At 40.1% G+C, this 17,426-nt stretch overlaps 1 protein-coding gene across 3 annotated transcripts in view; it reads left to right on the top strand.

The window, feature by feature from the left end:
- The first annotated feature begins 384 nt into the window (after positions 1–384).
- unc79 (UNC-79 domain-containing protein) overlaps positions 385–17,426 on the top strand; it is a 68,794-nt gene continuing 51,752 nt past the window's right edge. For all 3 annotated transcript variants that reach the window (XM_089728595.1, XM_089728594.1, XM_089728593.1), the window contains exons 1-17: positions 385–586; positions 1,201–1,293; positions 2,026–2,211; positions 3,339–3,498; positions 4,074–4,146; positions 5,656–5,738; positions 6,733–6,864; positions 7,551–7,676; positions 9,061–9,182; positions 9,984–10,173; positions 10,841–10,940; positions 11,473–11,628; positions 11,967–12,072; positions 12,794–12,924; positions 13,727–13,832; positions 14,283–14,401; positions 15,453–15,605. In XM_089728595.1, coding sequence (XP_089584721.1) covers positions 475–586; positions 1,201–1,293; positions 2,026–2,211; positions 3,339–3,498; positions 4,074–4,146; positions 5,656–5,738; positions 6,733–6,864; positions 7,551–7,676; positions 9,061–9,182; positions 9,984–10,173; positions 10,841–10,940; positions 11,473–11,628; positions 11,967–12,072; positions 12,794–12,924; positions 13,727–13,832; positions 14,283–14,401; positions 15,453–15,605 — 2,148 coding nt within the window. In that variant the 5' untranslated portion in view covers positions 385–474. The remainder of the gene's footprint in view (positions 587–1,200; positions 1,294–2,025; positions 2,212–3,338; positions 3,499–4,073; positions 4,147–5,655; positions 5,739–6,732; positions 6,865–7,550; positions 7,677–9,060; positions 9,183–9,983; positions 10,174–10,840; positions 10,941–11,472; positions 11,629–11,966; positions 12,073–12,793; positions 12,925–13,726; positions 13,833–14,282; positions 14,402–15,452; positions 15,606–17,426) is intronic.

Genomic DNA, 17,426 nt, shown 5'->3' with positions numbered 1-17,426 from the left:
TCGACCCTCTTCAAAACGTCGGATTAACTCGAAAGTTGGTATACTTATTAAGGACTGATGATAATTCAATATAAAAAAAAAATTGAAAAAATTGAAATTCAACTAAAAAATGAATATTCTCTTCTCAGGATATTATCAAAATAACCATTCTAATCATATCTGTTCATAAAATATTTATTATAACTACTGAAGCCATGCACCCCACGCGTTTTTACAATACCTAAAATCATTTTTTCTTACACTATTTTTAATTAAAATTTATTTTCTATTTTTTAGTTGAATTTTCTATAAAAGCGTATTTTATTAGTTTTTTTAAACTATTATTTATTTAGGAAATATATTCAAACGTGTTTCGCTTAAAAATGCCGATCTCTCAAACAAACATAAAGTTATTGCATGTAAATTTTTATTTCAGCTTTCGGCCAGGCAGTTCTTCAATGTTTGGGCTGCCTACTCCCATTCCTGGAATACGACATGATAGACAACCTACCGTACCTAGTGGCGTACTGCGTTGCAGTATTCCCGGTAGCGCTGCACCAGGAGATCCTGAATCTCCTGTGCTATTACATACTTCCATTTACTATCAGTAAGTACTATTTGTTTAATCGTAAAGTATTTTATTGATAGGTAAGCAGACCGTCTAATTAAAAAGAATAAAGTGCTCTGAGGAATTGTTCGAGATGATACCATCATCTCGTTTTTACCATCGCACCGCTCGCCCCGGAGTAGAGTTCATCCATACTACCTGGAGCCACTGCGGTCATCCACAGTGCGTTTCCAGAGATCTTTTTTGCCACGTACCATTCGGCTATGGAATGAGCTCCACTCCACGGTGTTTCCCGAGCCCTATGACATGTCCTTCTTCAAACGAGGCTTGTAGAGAATATTAAGCGGTAGGCAGCGGCTTGGCTCTGCCCCTGGCATTGCTGAAGTCCATGGGCGACGATAACCACTCACCATCGGGTGGGCCGTATGCTACCGTCTGCCTATAAGGGCAATAAAAAAAAAGTGAGGTGCGCTGCTTCATTATTGAGGTTGAGTAGACGTTGGGTAAATTATTTATTTATTAATTGCACATCTTCCATTACGTTCTGTTGTGTGGCATCTATCTCTTGATTTTAGTAAACATTGTCTCCACGTGACTAAGGTAACCCTACTGAACATTTAGCGGATTTGTATGTACTTCTTTTTTATTCGTAGCTCGCCGTTATTCGGGCCAAGAAGATGAAAGTCAAGCTTCACAATCTGTCGCTGCCATTGTCATGATGGTGTTCCAGCACTCCAGTAATCCAGGTTCTAGATCCATTCACGTCCTTTTAAAAAAAGCAAGAAACATTCACTCTTGATACTAATGTTAATTCAATTACTGTTATCTATTGAATTAGATTTAGTATTTTTTTTACGGTGAACGGTTTATCTGGTTTTATGTGTTTACCTAAGCCCACACCCCAAACTTCAAACTGGAACGCATTATTGCCTCGCGGTTTAAAAAGGCAGGGTGGTGGTAGGTATCCGTAGGCATAGGTAGGTTGTCTTGTGAGCCCGCATGAGGTATTGTGTACTGTAAGGTATTGTAACCTTGCACGGGCAAGACCTTCATCTACTCCACAATGCAATTGAGACCCTTACCTGTCATATTAGTGGTTAAGTGGGGACATTCACATTAGGATGACTTAACTTTAGTTGGTACGTAAGCACATCAGTCGCTCAACATCTATGAACAATATATCATTCAAATCTTATGTTTTTAACTAAGTATTGTTTGTTCCTGTAAAGTTATAATTGTTACGCGCTGAGGTTTGGGATAAATAAAATTCCACTGAACTAAAAACTGTATTCAACACTTAGAACACTTAAAACACTCAATAAACACATTAAAACTCTCAATTCGCTTCTTCCGCTTCGCTTCAAGTGATCCGTCTAGTATTGTTTCCGCTATCTGGCAATAGATGGCGGGCGCTACTCTTACCATCGTTACATTGTTATACTCACTTAACGATGTAATTCAGAAGGGTTGTTTTGCAGCCCACCACTGCCAGCTGCTGGAGTGCCTGATGTCGATGAAGCAGACCGTCGTCAAAGACATCCTGTGCGTAATCGCGTACGGCACGTGGGGAGCGAGGCTGTCTGCAGCGAAGCTACTTTTCTACTACTGGCCACCTTTCGACGCCAAGCTCTTCGACAGGAAGGGACTGCTCTGCAAGTTTTCTAGTATGAGCTTTTCGTTGTACTCTTCGAAGACTGAAAGATATTTCATATTTTAATTAATATAGTAGTCCCGCATTAGTCGATATTCGACTATAATTAATTGAAATTATAAGTTTGAACATTATTATGGTTCTATTGCCAAGATACTTCAATATTCTCAGATTTTGCCAAGACTACACTATAGACAAGTAATGTTACAATAAAATATTAATATAAAAATAATATTAATTTCTTAATTTGAGCACAGACTTTGAGCAATAACAAAAGTTTGACAATAAATAAAAATATATGGTAGTGTGTGTAATGTTGTTATCATTGATTTAAAGTATTATTAATGCATAATTTAAAAAAAAATTAGCATTCTGCACTCCTTCTCTATATTCTCTTTAAATATGGGAAATTTCATACTCCTCCGTCCGCGCAATTTTCGTAAATAGTGGTACAAAGTTTTCGCTTCACGTATTAATGTAAAGATTCAGGAATTACCGTCCTGTTTTCCGTTAAGAATGGAGAAAAGTATGATGGTTGCATTGATCGGAACGCTTTGATGACATTTAAGCAGATTATGGTTGAATGTTTTGTTCGACTCCTTGATTACGGTTTAGCGGTAATTAATAAATGCGTACGATAAGTACAAGTATAGCATTTTTTACGACATATTTTAATTGACTCTTGATTTATTTTTGAAACATATTACTCGACGTATATAGATCTTATATAAGACTATTTTTACGGTTTCATCTTGCTCTTATTATTCTTTCATGTATTAATATATAAATTATACTAGATGATGACCGTTTTTTTGATAACGCCATCTTGTTGTGTTTTTAAAGCGGTTAGTTGCCCTCGATTAAGAAAAATAGTATTATTATTCGCCAATAGATGTCGGGAAGAGTTGATTATTGAAAACACGAATAAAACAACATTTTCTGAAAATAAATCGTAGCTAGATCGATTTATCGCCCCCCCGAAATCCCCTGTATACTAAATTTTATGAATAATATATATAAGAATAATAATGTACAAGAATTGCTCCTTTAAAGGTATAAGATTCGTTATCTATCCAATTTTATGCTCGCCTTAGTTAATCGTTTTAAAGACGAGGGTTTGCAGAAGTCGGTTGTTTGCAGATGACCTGGTGCCTTTCCTCTGTCAGCGCGATATGTGCCCCAACGCGGGCACGGCGGAGGCTGCCAAGGTCTGCTACGACCACTGCATCAGCGTCACCTTCGCATCAGACAGTCCGCCGCCCCTGTACTTGTGCATTGAGTGCGCTAATGAGATACACAGGTGACTGTTCAAATCTGTACACATACTAAAGTTTCATCAGTTTTTTTTTATTGCTTATTTGGGTGGACGTGCCCACAGCCCACCTGGTGTTAAGTAATTACTGGAGCCCATAGACATCTACAACCTAAATGCGCCACCCACTTTGAGATATAACTTCTAAGGTCTCACTATAGTTACAACGGCTGCCCCACCCTTCAAAACGAAACGCATTACTGCTTCACGGCAGAAATAGATGGGGCGGTGCTACCTACCCGTGCGGACTCACAAGAGGTCCTACCACCAGTGATTACGCAAATTACAATTTTGCGGGTTTAATTTTAATTACACGATGTTATTCTTTCACCGTGAAAGTCAATCGTGAACATTTGTTGAGCACATATTTCACTAGAAAAATTGGTACCCGCCTGAGATTCGAACACCGGTGCATCGCTCAACACGAACACAAAATGAGATTTAGATGCGGCCTTAATAGAACAATGCGTCAAATCAATGTTATATTAGATTTTGGGTTACTGCACAGTGGATATACTTAAATAAACTTTATAAATCATTAATCTTACTGTTATTGTTTTCAGGGAACATCCAAACCAGCGCTTCTTCGATATCCTGCACCCTCAACAACAAGTATCCATGGTTTGTGAGAACAAGGTAGGTCTGTGTTTCCTTCACAACCGAGTCATATTTTGATGAATGATTGACTGACCATGAGAAGACCTATCACGATTTGTGGAGTTCTTTAAAGAATTTAAGAGTGATGTAACTTTAAGAGAGGGCTGTAACTAGGGTTGTAAGCACTGTTAGGGAATAGCTGGAATAGCCCCCTAGGATTCCAGCGAATAGGGAGGAAAAAAAGTAAATCACCCACTGAAGCTCGTAGGTTTCTGGACATGAATGCTACCTATAGAAGCTTTTTGGGAGATTTAACGACAAAGGGTAGATCTTACACCGAGCGGTTGATATTGCTCAGTACATCGACGATCCGAATACTATTTTACGGTTGTTGTTGTTCGGAACTTGTATACTTATATATGCGAACTTATCTTGAAAATGTCGTAAGCGAGTTTTTTTTTTCCTACTTAAGCTGATGGTCTAGAGAGACTATATCAGCGTAACCTCAACTAGTAGGTGAGCATACGGGGCTCAAATCTGAGCACGTTGCTAATACCAACCCTAGCTAGAGCCGTGCTTCGCAGAATCTACCACAGGATCGGAAACGCGATCCACTGAGAAGATCCGGCGAGAAACTCAGGCATTAATCAAAATCTTGCGATCTATGATGGTTATCCGCCACAATCTGATTCTAAATTGCGTTATAATATTGGCCAACCATTGGTTTTATTGGTGGTAGGGCGTCCAATGAGCTATCAGTAATGGATACCAACATACAGTATATTTTTGCCGCAAATCAATAAGGCATTCCGGTTCGAAGGAAAGCTGTTGTAGTGCATTTGAGACGTAGAACTGATGTGTCCAGGTGGGTGATGGCATTTACGTTTTTGATGCCAATGGGCTCTGGTATCCACTTAACTCCAAACAAGCCATGAGGTCGTTCACCCGTCTAAGCAAAACATCATCATCATGGTCCTGCCCTTCTCCCAATCACCTGGGGTAGGCGCAACATGTTTTATCCTTTCATACTCTTCTATCATATACCATTTCTTCGCTCACTCCCCTATTACCCATATCGTCTTTCACGCAATCCATTCATTTCTTCTTAGGTTTACCTCTTCCTCTATATCCTTCCACATTTATTGTTAACATTTTCTTACCAACCTCATTTTAATTTCGTCTCATCACATGTCCATACCATCCTAAACGCGCACTTCTCAGCTTCTCTGTCACAGGTGCCACTTTCAGACTTCCTCTAACATATTCATTCCGTATTCTATCAATTCTCGTTACTCCACACATTCATCGCAACATTCGCATCTCTGCTGCATGCAATCGCCTTTCATCCGCCACTTTAGTGGTCCAACAAGCTGATCCAAACAAGACGGCAGGCCTTATTAAGGTCTTAGCAAAACCCGTCTAAGCAAAACAAATGAACAAAGAGACCTAGCATGGGTCTAAAACACGCTCTGCCACTGGTAAACGCTACAGTTAAACCTTGCAGAACTTTAAAGCACTTATTTAACTAATTTATTGTTTGTGTTACAGAACTGCCGCTCCGCAGATAAAGCAGCTTATTCAATTTGTTTCTCCAACGAATGTGCAAGTTATAATGGGAATCATCCTATCAGGTAGAACTTTCAATTGCATATGGTAAAGTTACAAGTTATATGGTGATATGGCCCATAGTCTTGCAATCAAACGGGCCGTAAGCTTCGTCTATCAATATTGACAAGAAAAGAACTAGGATTTCAAGCAAAAAGAGAACTAAAAGTTTTGTGAAAATAATGTTATAGAAAAACACATTCCATACATTTTATGAATTGACTAGCTATGAGTAGTATAACTATAATACTGTTCCAAATTAAATACAATCGTTGAGTCTACGCTACGCTGCTTAATGCAAATGTCATTTGAGTATATACAATCACATCCGTTTTAGGAGCCTAAAACGAACTTTTTATGGCAATACAGGGTGTGATTTTTTGTGATTTCATTTCTCTATACCTATTTAATTTTACTGCTTGATAAAATAAAACAATCAATCAATGGGATTGGCGTTGGAGGGGTTTTTTTTCCAGCATCACCAAATTGGGTTTTAGAATAATGATGTTTTTATTGAAACTAATAGATAAACTGGAGAATGTAATAAATATTTCTTTCTTAATATATCTTATCGAAGAATTGATTAAACAAATTCCATCAACATTTTGTTTATTAAGCAATAGATATTTATAGCTATTAAGCTATATATCACTAGAAATTGTAAGAGAATACTCACTCTGTCTCTTTTCCATAAATCCTACTGTAGTTCCTGTTTTATGTTTAAACGTTGCACTTAATGGTGGTAGGACCTCTTGTCCGCACGGGTAGGCACCACCACCTTGCCTATTTCTGCCGTGAAGCAGTAATGCGTTTCGGCTTGAAGAGTGGGGCAGCCGTTGTAACTATACTGAGATCTTGGAACTCATATCTCAAGGTGGGTGGCAGCATTTACGTTGTAGATGTCTATGGGCTCCAGTAACCACCTAACACCAGGTGGACCATGAGCTTGTCCACCCATCTAAGCAATAAAAAATCACTATAGTGAGATTTTGAAGTGCTTCAAACTGATTGACATGTCAGATACTGCGGCCAATGTCACGGCAACCGTCACAACAGTCGGCGCGGCTCCGACCACGTGCTGCACACGCGGCTGCCCTGCGCCTGGTACATGGATGCTGACATGCAGACCAACCTTGTTGAAGCTGTTATCAGGTATACACCACTTCTTCTATATCGTTCCCTCACTGCTGAAGATCGCGACCACATGTGACGTTCTTCCACTGTGTTCGATCATGGGTGGCATGGACCGCATGGTACATACTACCACCAAGTGCTTCTATTACTAGATCTGACCATCTGACTGGTGTTCTGCCCACGGCGCGCTTGCCCTCTATGCTATCCGCAATTATGAGCTTCTAATTCATGTCTGGGAGACCGCATGATGTGTCCGAAGAAGTCGACGTCGCCGAAAATACGTCATTACGGATCCTCCCGATCCATTAACGGTGCTTTTAGGCACCACAAGCACCGGTCACCGTCCTCGTCGAACCCGTCGCTTGCGACAAAGGGCTCTACGAGCGAATTAGCCCATAGACACAGCCCACTGAGTTTCTCGCCGGATCTTCTCAGTGGGTCGCGTTTCCGATCCGGTGGTAGATTCTGCGAAGCACGGCTCTTGCTAGGTTTCGTGTTAGCAACGTCGTCAGGTTTGAGTCCCGTGAGCTCACCTACTACTTAAGGTTACGCTGAAATGGCCTCTCAAGGCTATCAGCTTAGGTAGGTAAACCAAACAAAACAATAATTTCAAAAAGAGATTAAATAAATATCTAAATTAATTTCATAAAAACAATAAACATAAAACAAGAAAGATGTTAACTTAATACATAATTCCTTATCAGTTTATTGAAAGAAGCAAAACCAATAAATATGGAAGATCCAGACAGCGCTTCAGAACAAGCCAAGCCCCCGGTTTCTGTCGATCTACCGGACCCGATATCAGTGGAGGACAGGCAACTCCTCGGCAGGTATCTGTAACATTTACAAAACATTGTATGTTCCATTGGGGGGTGCTCTGAGGAATTGTTTGAGATGATCTCGTTTTTACAATCGCACCCGCCACCGGAGTAGAGTTCATCCATACTGCCTGGAGCCTTTACTTGTGGTAGAATCTCTTGTGAGTCAGCATGCGTCGGTACCACAACCCCACCTATTTCTGTCCTGAAGCAGTGATGCGTTTCGGTTTGAAGGGTGGGGCAGCCGTTGTAACTATACTGAGACCTCAGAACTTATATCTCAAGGTGGATGGCGCATTTATGTTGTAGATGTCTGTAGGCTCCAGTGACCACTTCACACCAGGTGGGCTGTGAGCTCGTCCACCCATCTAAGCAATAAAAAAAATGCCACTGCGGTCATCCACAGTGCGTTCCACAGGTCTTTTTTTGCCACGTACCATCCGGCTTTGGAATGAGCTCCCCTCCACGGTGTTTCCTGAGCGCTATGACATGTCCTTCTTCAAATGAGGCTTGTGGAGAGTATTGAATGGTAGGCAGCGGCTTGGCTCTGCCCCTGGCATTGCTGACGTCCATGAGCGACGGTAACCACTCACCATCAGGTGGGCCGTATGCTCGTCTACCTATAAGAGCAATAAAAAAAAACATTAACGAAAGAAGAAATTCAATCAAAAATTGTTTTTCCTCACAATTTGTATTAAAAACTAATTAAAGTAGTGGGTTTGATAAGATTTCAACTATGGCGGATAGATGTCGCTACACGTACCGTTGCTTCTTCAATGACTAAGAAAATGAATGTCAATAGTCAATTTAGTCCTCGGTCACGCGAATAGAAGTCGGTACAGGCTCTAAATGTTTTATTGCACAGTGTTTCTCTAAGTATAGTGCACAAGTGAAACACGATTATGATCCGCTGTGATTAGTAATTATTTTACGAAAAACGTATGCTGAAACTACTAATGCCATCTGTTGTACGATAATGGTACTATACTGATAAACTTTGCGCAAGTACAAGCTAAGACCCTATCATAATAGTATGAGCAAAAAAAATTTAACATTATGACTAACTTTAAGACGTCCGATTAAATATCTATATATTTTGCCCACGAATCAAAAACCGATTACACTACAATTGTTTTAAAACTTTGCTCTAATAAATTGACCAGTATCAACAAGATCAAAAGAGATGAAATCAATTGCTAGTACGTTTTGCTATTAAAATTGTTTTTTATTTGTTTTATATTTCTAAATACATTTATTTTTTACGATCTGGCACCCTTATCGATGCCCCAATCGATTCTATAAATAAAAGTTAACGTTGTTTAAAATTCAACTCTAAAGCGTAATAAAGATAATGAACATTTTGATTCTCTTACAATCGATCTCAATTCTTTACAAGGTATGGTGTGTGGTTGATGGTCGGATTGTGTACACCGAACCCTGACACGCCCGAGGAGATCCTTGGACGCCTGCTGTCAGTACTCTTCCACTGGTTTCACGTCACATCATTCTCTTATACTGGTAAGATTAATTTCTAATTAATTCTAAAATTTAAAACGCAGTATCGCGATAAGGTTCTTTAGTGCTGACTTTGAGATGAGCAGTAGAGAAACTTGTGGGCCGTCTGAGATGAGATAGATTGATATGATTGAATCATGACTAGATGCGTCATATGTGGCGTTGGTTTCTTCTTTGTGACGTTTGATGATTCCATCTCCGTGTATTTTTAATTAGGCCCATTAATTTACTTTTAGAAGAAAAAAAATACGTTCACAATTTTGGTGTAGACTGTAGATATACTTAATTATCATTCATTTAGGTAGACAGTCGACTTATGATCGATTAAGCAGCAAATGAAACCCATAGATACAGAAGCTTTAACATTTGAGACGCGAGGTCCAATTCGACAATGTCCATTTCATAAAATTTTAGGCAGGCAATCTACAATTTTATTCCAAATTTTATCGAATCTACAATTTTATTACTGGTGGTATGACCTCTTGTAAGTCCGCACGGGTAGGTACCACCACCCTGCCTAATTCTGCCGTGAAGCAGTAATGCGTTTCGATTTGAAGGGTGAGGCAGCCGTTGTAACTATACTTGAGACCTTAGAATTTATATCTCAAGGTGGGTGGTGCATTTATGTTGTAGATGTCTATGGGGTCCAGTGACCACTTAACACTAGATGGGCTGTGTAATTAATTAATTATTGTCGTAATTTATCAAAATCTACGAAAAAACCACTGAATCAGTTATGTTACTTAAAGTGTGCCAGTTTTAAAAGAACTGATGATGCCATAAGTACCTATATTCATCTCACAGGCGAAACGGCAACGATTGTAGAGAAGCTGAAGTTAGAGCACGTCTGCGGCTGGGTGCGCGCGCTGTGTGAGCAACAGCGCGGGGTGCTGGTGGCGTGTCTGTTGCCGCACCCTCCTCACTACATGCGCCAGGCCGGCCACTGGGACAACCTCGCCTCTAAGACTCACCACCTGAAAGACGGACTCAACAGGTCAGCCCAAGCCCAGAGCTCTTGGGTGCTATGATTTCTGGCGGTAGGACGTCGTGTGAGTCCGCACGGGTAGGTACCACCACCCCGCCTATTTCTGCCGTGAAGCAGTAATGCGTTTCGGTTTGAAGGGTGGGGCAGCCGTTGTAACTATACTAAGACCTTAGAACTATCTCAAGGTGGGTGGCGCAATTACGTTGTAGATGTCTATGGGCTCCTCCTTCTCCTCGCGTCGTTTCCTCACTGCTGAGGGTCGTGACTATTATAATTCGACATGATTTTACTCCTTGTAATGTCCCGCCAGCGCCTCCGATCATTGGCCGCATGAAGGGTGTCGTGGAATGGGATCTCTAGTGTGGTGCGGATTTGGTCGAACCACCTTGTCGGACTGCGCCCGCGCGGTCTCTTTTCCTCGATCTTCCCTGTCACGAATAGTCTCTCTAAGCTATCCGGTGTTTTCCGAGCAATATGACCGAAGTACTCGAGTGCGCGGCGAAGGCAGAGTGTGGACAGTCTAGTCTAGTCTATGGGCTCCAGTGACCACTTAATACCAGGTGGGCTGTGAGCTCGTTCACCCAACTAAGCGAAAAAAAATTAAAAAAAAAGTCAAAAACTTACAATTATATGGTATTTGTATGATTAGCTAAGGCCCTTTTTTTATTTTATTTAGGTTGTACTGCTTAATTCCTTACGGTATCATAACACAATCGATCTGGGACTACATCATGCCTGCCTGGATGGATGCTATTTGCACGGAAATGCCAGAGAAGGTAGGTAAAAAAAGATGTGTGGTGTCGTGGGACACCGGATAGGAACGAAGTTCCTTATTATAAAAATATTAATTTTAAGTTCTGTTCGAAGTATAAAGAAAATAAAACTGGAGGTTTCGCAACAACCCACGGTTTTTCGGTAACGTGCGAACTTATTGTGGTACACTTCATTCACGGTTGTTTGCATAAGAGCTAGTGTATTGCGCAAACGAACGCTCTGAGATCGTGGTCAATGAATGCAAAAAAAATATTATGTTGTTTTTGGTACGTTATTACAAAGTTAACTCGTACACTGTGTGCATTACTAATAAAAATCTTACGTTACGGACGTTTTTTCCCGGTTAGGGTACCCCTCCGCATCGTCCAATAAGGAACTTCGTTCCGAAAACAAAATTGAGACTCTATCTTGTGTGCTTTGATTGAAACGGCGTCTAATTCATCATGCCCCTGAGTCCTAGTTATATGCTCATCCTAATCATCCCTAACTTTATTAAAGGAATAGTCATAAAGTTTTATATTTTATTTGTAATAGGAGTTGAGTGAGCTGAAAGTACCGCTGGGTAAGATCTTGGAACCCGAAGGTGCTTTAGGTGGGGTGGACGAGAAGGGTCTGTACAAGTTCGCCGCCATCAAGGTCACGCAGAGTCCCACTCCAGAAACAGTTTTGCCCGTATTGGAGTGGTTCCAGGTTTGTAAAAAATAATCTTTATTTTTTTAATCTTATTTTATATTTTTATCTCAAGTATCTGTTATATTTCGATTGAAGTGACTACTAAGAAGTATTTTATCTCATTCTGTCGCAAGCCAAATCCTATAAATATGTTTGTCTCTTTTTAGTGTCGCTTTTTTGTTTCAAATCAAAACGGTGCTAAAGAAGTTAACACTTCAAAAACATGGCAATTTCTCTTCTTAGATGTTAAATTTAGTGCCCTCATTATTTTTTTTTTTTTCAGATACATAAGTACGAACAATTTTAGTCTATGAATCTTGTAATCAATGTACTGTAATAATGTAATTTATTTCCAGACTATATCTCAATTAGAGGTCAAGATACCGTTGAGTCAACTGTTTGATCTTTTCAATCACTGCGTCGTGAATCTTCCCGAGAAGATAGTTAGCCCACCTCGTTCTGGTAATGATATGTTATAAATAGATACATAAATGTACTAAATATATTTTTAAGCTATTGCATAGCTTTTATCGCGGGCTTTGAGCGCCGCGATCGAATCAAGAAATTCCGGAACGAAAATAAAACCTAACACCCCCGCCTACCATGTAGCTCCCGTTCAACACATTTATACGTTGCCCATGTGTAGTGTTTGTGAATAAGCGTGCAGCGTGACGTCGCACTGCATGCGCATCATGAAAAGTCTGCCCATCCCTCTCTCGCGCGGTCTAGCTTATGAGTGTGAAGGGGACAGTTAATGTTTTGCTTTTGTTAATGTTTATAAATATAGCGTGGTCTTATTTTATTATTGTTTTAATCTTAAATTATTATTTTCTAATTATTATTGCATAAGTTGATAAAAAATGCTATGAAATAGCTTTACCGCGGCAGTCCCTGAGTGCCACACGTGATTTTTAATTGCATATGATTGGTGGATAATATTACGATTGACTTCTAAGTTGTCAGAAGAGTCCGTACACATCACAGAGCCTACGCCGCCACTAGCCTTCAGTCAAGAGACAGTAGATTTTTTGCAATAACTATACCTTTCAGGATGGCACATATGTTTTCCGTTTGTCTTATGTCAAAAATATTATTGGTACCATACCTACTGAAGTTTCTTACAGCATTCTTGCTTAATATTAAATTGTAGAAAACGCAATTTTAAGCCTTACGTATTTAACAGATGGCACAAAATCTAAAGATTCGAAGGACTCCCCAAATGCTAACGACAAGGAGAAGAAGGACAAAGATGATCAGATGAAACCTCAGAACCTAACTTGTTGTATCCTCATGTTGGACATACTAAAGAAACAGGTATTAAAATTTGTTGTTTACAGTTTTTAACTTGCCGATATTTGGCTTAGAGCACCACGTACTAGTGTATTTATTACTTTGAAATAATCACTACCCAATTCTTCCAATTGGAATTCAACAGGCAGGATAGGGTTATCTGTGAGAGATCACAATACGTCCTACCAACCTACTACGTCCTACCCAGATACGTCTTAAATTAGGCTGGGGCCCTTGGGCACACAAGAATTAGAGGCCCTTTTGGAAAGTAAAAAAATATTTTTTTACTGAGTATGGCCATTTATTATAGGTAATCAAATACTTAATGATATAAGAATGCTGCTGGTTTTTTAGTTACGATTTCGATAACGGAAACCGTTATCGTGATCGCTAGATGGTGTTCTTAGTAAATTAGGTAAATAAAAAATAAATGTGTGAGAGAAATTGTCGGTCCTTCGGGGCCCCCTGAGAACGGGGGCCCTGGGCACAGGCCCCGTGTGCCCTTATGGTAAAGACGGTATTGAGTCCTACCTACCTTTTTTTATTGCTTAGATGGGTGGACGAGCTCACAGCCCGCCTGGTGTTAAGTGGTTACTGGAGCCCATAGACATCTACAAAGTAAATGCGCCACTCACCTTGAGATATAAGTTCTAAGGTCTCAGTATAGTTACAACGGCTGCCCCACCCTTCAAACCGAAACGCATTACTGCTTCACGGCAGAAATAGGCGGGGTGGTCGTACCTGCCTGTGCGGACTCTTAAGAGGTCCTACCACCAGTAAGCCAGTACCACCACCAACTTTTAATACATAAAACAATGTTCCCTAGATGGAGTTGCAGCAAAGACGTATAAACATACAAACCGTGAGCAGTGACGCTACCAAGCTACTGCGACTGATGCTGAAGTCTAATCAAGCTAACACCATCGGACACGGTTAGTAGAAAAACTGTATAAACCAATTGAATATGCAATTTCGAAAAAGGCACAACTCTGAAAATGTAAAATGTTCAGAAAATGAAAAAAACTGATTATTTTCTATGTAAAATTTAAAATATTAACTTCTGAGATATATTTTAGTGTTAATTAGCAATTGAAAATTACTGGAATTATTATAAAATGGGTGTAGGTAAGCCTCAAAACTACATGTATATGAAAAAACGTATTTGACGAAATATGCGACATGTGCCCTTTTCGAAATTGCATATTCAATAGCATTCGAAATTATTTCAGTAGGTATAGATTTTGTGCCACCAATAGCAGAAGCTTAGATCGAAATTGATTGTTGATTCTGTACCTCAATAATAGTAGGAGCATAATCAAACCGATATCGTCTGCTGTTTTGGGAATTTGTATACCTTTGAAAATGTCCTTTTTGTCACCTAGCTGGTTGTTCAGCGGAGGGCGCGTGCTCGTATTGCGAGGCGGCTGCACTGTGGCACCAACTATGCGTCTCCATCGTCACAGCTCTCGGACCCACTCGACCTAGACATGCTAGACATGAGGTGTGTGCAGCTTTGTCATATCTAGAACTTTTACGACCAACTGAAGCCTACTTCGATAAGGCAATGCGTCATGACAATCGCCTTATCGTTGCCGCCGTTGACTACTCCTCGAATCCTGATCATGCAGGAGCCAGTCACCGTCATCGCCCTAGACACGTCCTTACGGATCCATCAGATCCAATAACCCTTGTATTAGACGCCTTCAGCTTTAACACTAGGAGTAAGGACCCCGGTAACCGTACTCGTCGAACTCGGCAAAGAGTTCGACGTGCAACCAAACCTAAGCATCAGCCCGTTGAGTTTCTCGCCGGAATTTCTCAGCTGGTCGCGATTCCAATCCGGTAGTAGATTCATTCGCGAAGCAGCTACTCTTGAGTTGTTAGGTCTCCCTTAGAGGCGCTCTGGTAGCTGTTAGCATATCCCGCCCTTTCTGGCTGAGCCCTTGCTCGCCCACCTACCTGTCCTTGTGAAACTGGAAAGGCCTCCGGGCCACCAGTAAACCCTCAAACATAAAAAAACAACTGAAGCCAGACAATATTTTACAAAAATATCTAATTCATGTGTTAATAAAATTTTAAGATTTCCTAAGAGCGAGGATAAGTGAATCGAGCCACATTTTTTTTTCTTTTATCGTTTTAGATTGTTGAAGATATCACTTAGTGTTCCTTTGTTACTAGAACCTATAGACGTCACAACGTAAATGCTGGATTTGAACACCGGCAAAGTGGCATCGATTGATACATAAATACACCGGGTGTCTCATCCTTCAGGCTACATCGACTTTGTATTGCCACTGCTGTCCCCTCGTCATCCACCCGTGGTGAATTAATCCTTTACCTTACTTTTCTACCCACGTAATTCTTTATTTAATTTCTATCTTAGTAGATTTTTCGACGTCTGCAGAAAAAGTTCTAAGACTGCACTGAACTTGAAGTCAGTCAAAAAATTAGTTAACTGATCCCATGACGACTGATATGTAGTACAATTAAGACGTAGCTACCACCTCCATCTCGGTACAATCGGCAATAAAATAGCAATAAATTATGACAAGGCATCGTCAGAGGAGATATGGACAGATCAGTCGAGCAGGAAGAACCAGTCTGAAGAGGATTGCAGTAAGTCACCGTTGAGTGACGTGTTGGTTCCCGCACCCCCCGCCCCGCCTGCGCCCCCCGTGGGCGGGGTGTTGGTGCACGTGCCGCATGTACGTACACATCACCTTACCTTACTCATGCTATACCATACATTTGGTCATATTGTTGTATCTTACGTTTTTTGATTATGTTGTTGCATATTCCCCTACATGTTTATGTTGTTGTTCATTGCGTTACCTGATTTTTAATAGTTTATTGGATCTAATCTTAGAAGTTGTGTTACATTATCGTAACCTACCCGATTGTGTTTTATGTTTCGTTAATTGTTCGTACTGTTGTTTGTACCTTGTCGTAGCTGATTATGTTGTTACATCTTAATTGTTTATGTTGTTGTACCGTATCGGATTGCGATGTTTTACCACACCTTAATTGTTGTCATATAAGTAGATAAGTCTTACACTCTACCTCACCTTGTTTGCTATTGGTGATTTATTTTACCTTACAGGGCTACCTAGCCCAGTTGTAGTTGAAATTCAGGCTCTATTTATATAGGAAATGACAGTAATAGTCAAATTTAAAGTCATTGTGGAAGTTGCTGCAAGTTTTGCTCAAATAATTGGGAATTCGTCGCAGCTTTTTGTCTAGATAAGGTCTCTGATGTAATAGCGTCGAAGGATGTGCCTATGCTCAAATCCCGCAGTCAGATACCAATTGTTCTAAACAAATATGTATTTAGCATGTGTTCAGAAACTGTCTCAAGGGTGGTGATGGCAATCCTGTTGGGCTTCGTGAACCACTAACACCAAAAGGGCTATGAAACCGTGCACCCATCTAAACAAATTAATTCTTCTACTAAGATACTTTAAGAGAACTGAAATTGGAGTTAATGTACATACCGCCATCAACTAACAGGTCAACTTAAAGGCCAAACCGGACTTAGGAAATGAACTTGGAAAATATGTTTTATCTGACTTTTTAAGTTACCAATCAATTTTTTTTTTAAATTTTCTAGTTCAAATTTCTTGATCCATGATCCTAGGTGTTATTAGAATTGTAATCAATGTTTTCAGAATATGAAATTATGTATTATAGTCATACAGATGTTGTGATAATCATGCCCTGTCGCCTTCATTAGTCTGTATAACGAGTTTTCATTAAGCTACTTAACCAGTGACAATTTTAGTGACGCGAAGAAGTATTTCGTTCCAAAGAATCTTATAAGGGTATAAGCCGCGCCAATAAAGAAACGAATCGAAAATGGCGTCTATGTACCTGCACTGACAGATGGTAGGGTCAACAAAAAAAACTTCAGAGGTGTCAAGGGACACCCGGATGGAACGAAGTTCCTTTCGATTAATTAGTGAAGGAATTGTAATTTTTTTTTTAAGTTATAATAATAAATTACGGCATTATGAAGAAGAAAAAAACAATACTATGAACTAAATTACTATTGTTGAAACGCTATCTCGAGAAACTGTACTCATTACGCGGACCAATCGGATACGAGCAATGTCACGCGATAAGCGCCTACACGTTGATTGATCAGAATGACGGATCCAAAAAGTGTCGTGACAACTTTTCGTAAGAATTTTTTCCGTCTAGCCCCCTTTCACAACGCGCGATAAGGAACTTAGTTCCAATAAAAAGAAAGATTGAAAGAAAAAGTTGTTTATTGTAAAAAAATATAAAAAAACAAATGAGAATATACTTTACTTTACTTTATGCCGTGGCAGAGGGAGTGCTGTCTCATCTGGGATGCAACTTGCGTGGACACTTTTACTGCCAGTCATCTAAGTCGCACAACTCGAAAGTGAAAAAACTCGAACTTAACAACATAGTCAGAACTGATACTTTTTTTGCATGCAGTACGCGCCGTGTGCGACTAAAGACAGCAATAGATTAGAGTGAGAGCGCATGATCGCCGCCGCCAT

This window comes from Bombyx mandarina, chromosome 07 (assembly GCF_030267445.1).
Source record: "Bombyx mandarina strain Sakado chromosome 07, ASM3026744v2".
Classification (NCBI taxonomy): Eukaryota; Metazoa; Arthropoda; class Insecta; order Lepidoptera; family Bombycidae; genus Bombyx; species Bombyx mandarina.
This window is presented reverse-complemented; position numbering and strand designations above follow the sequence as displayed.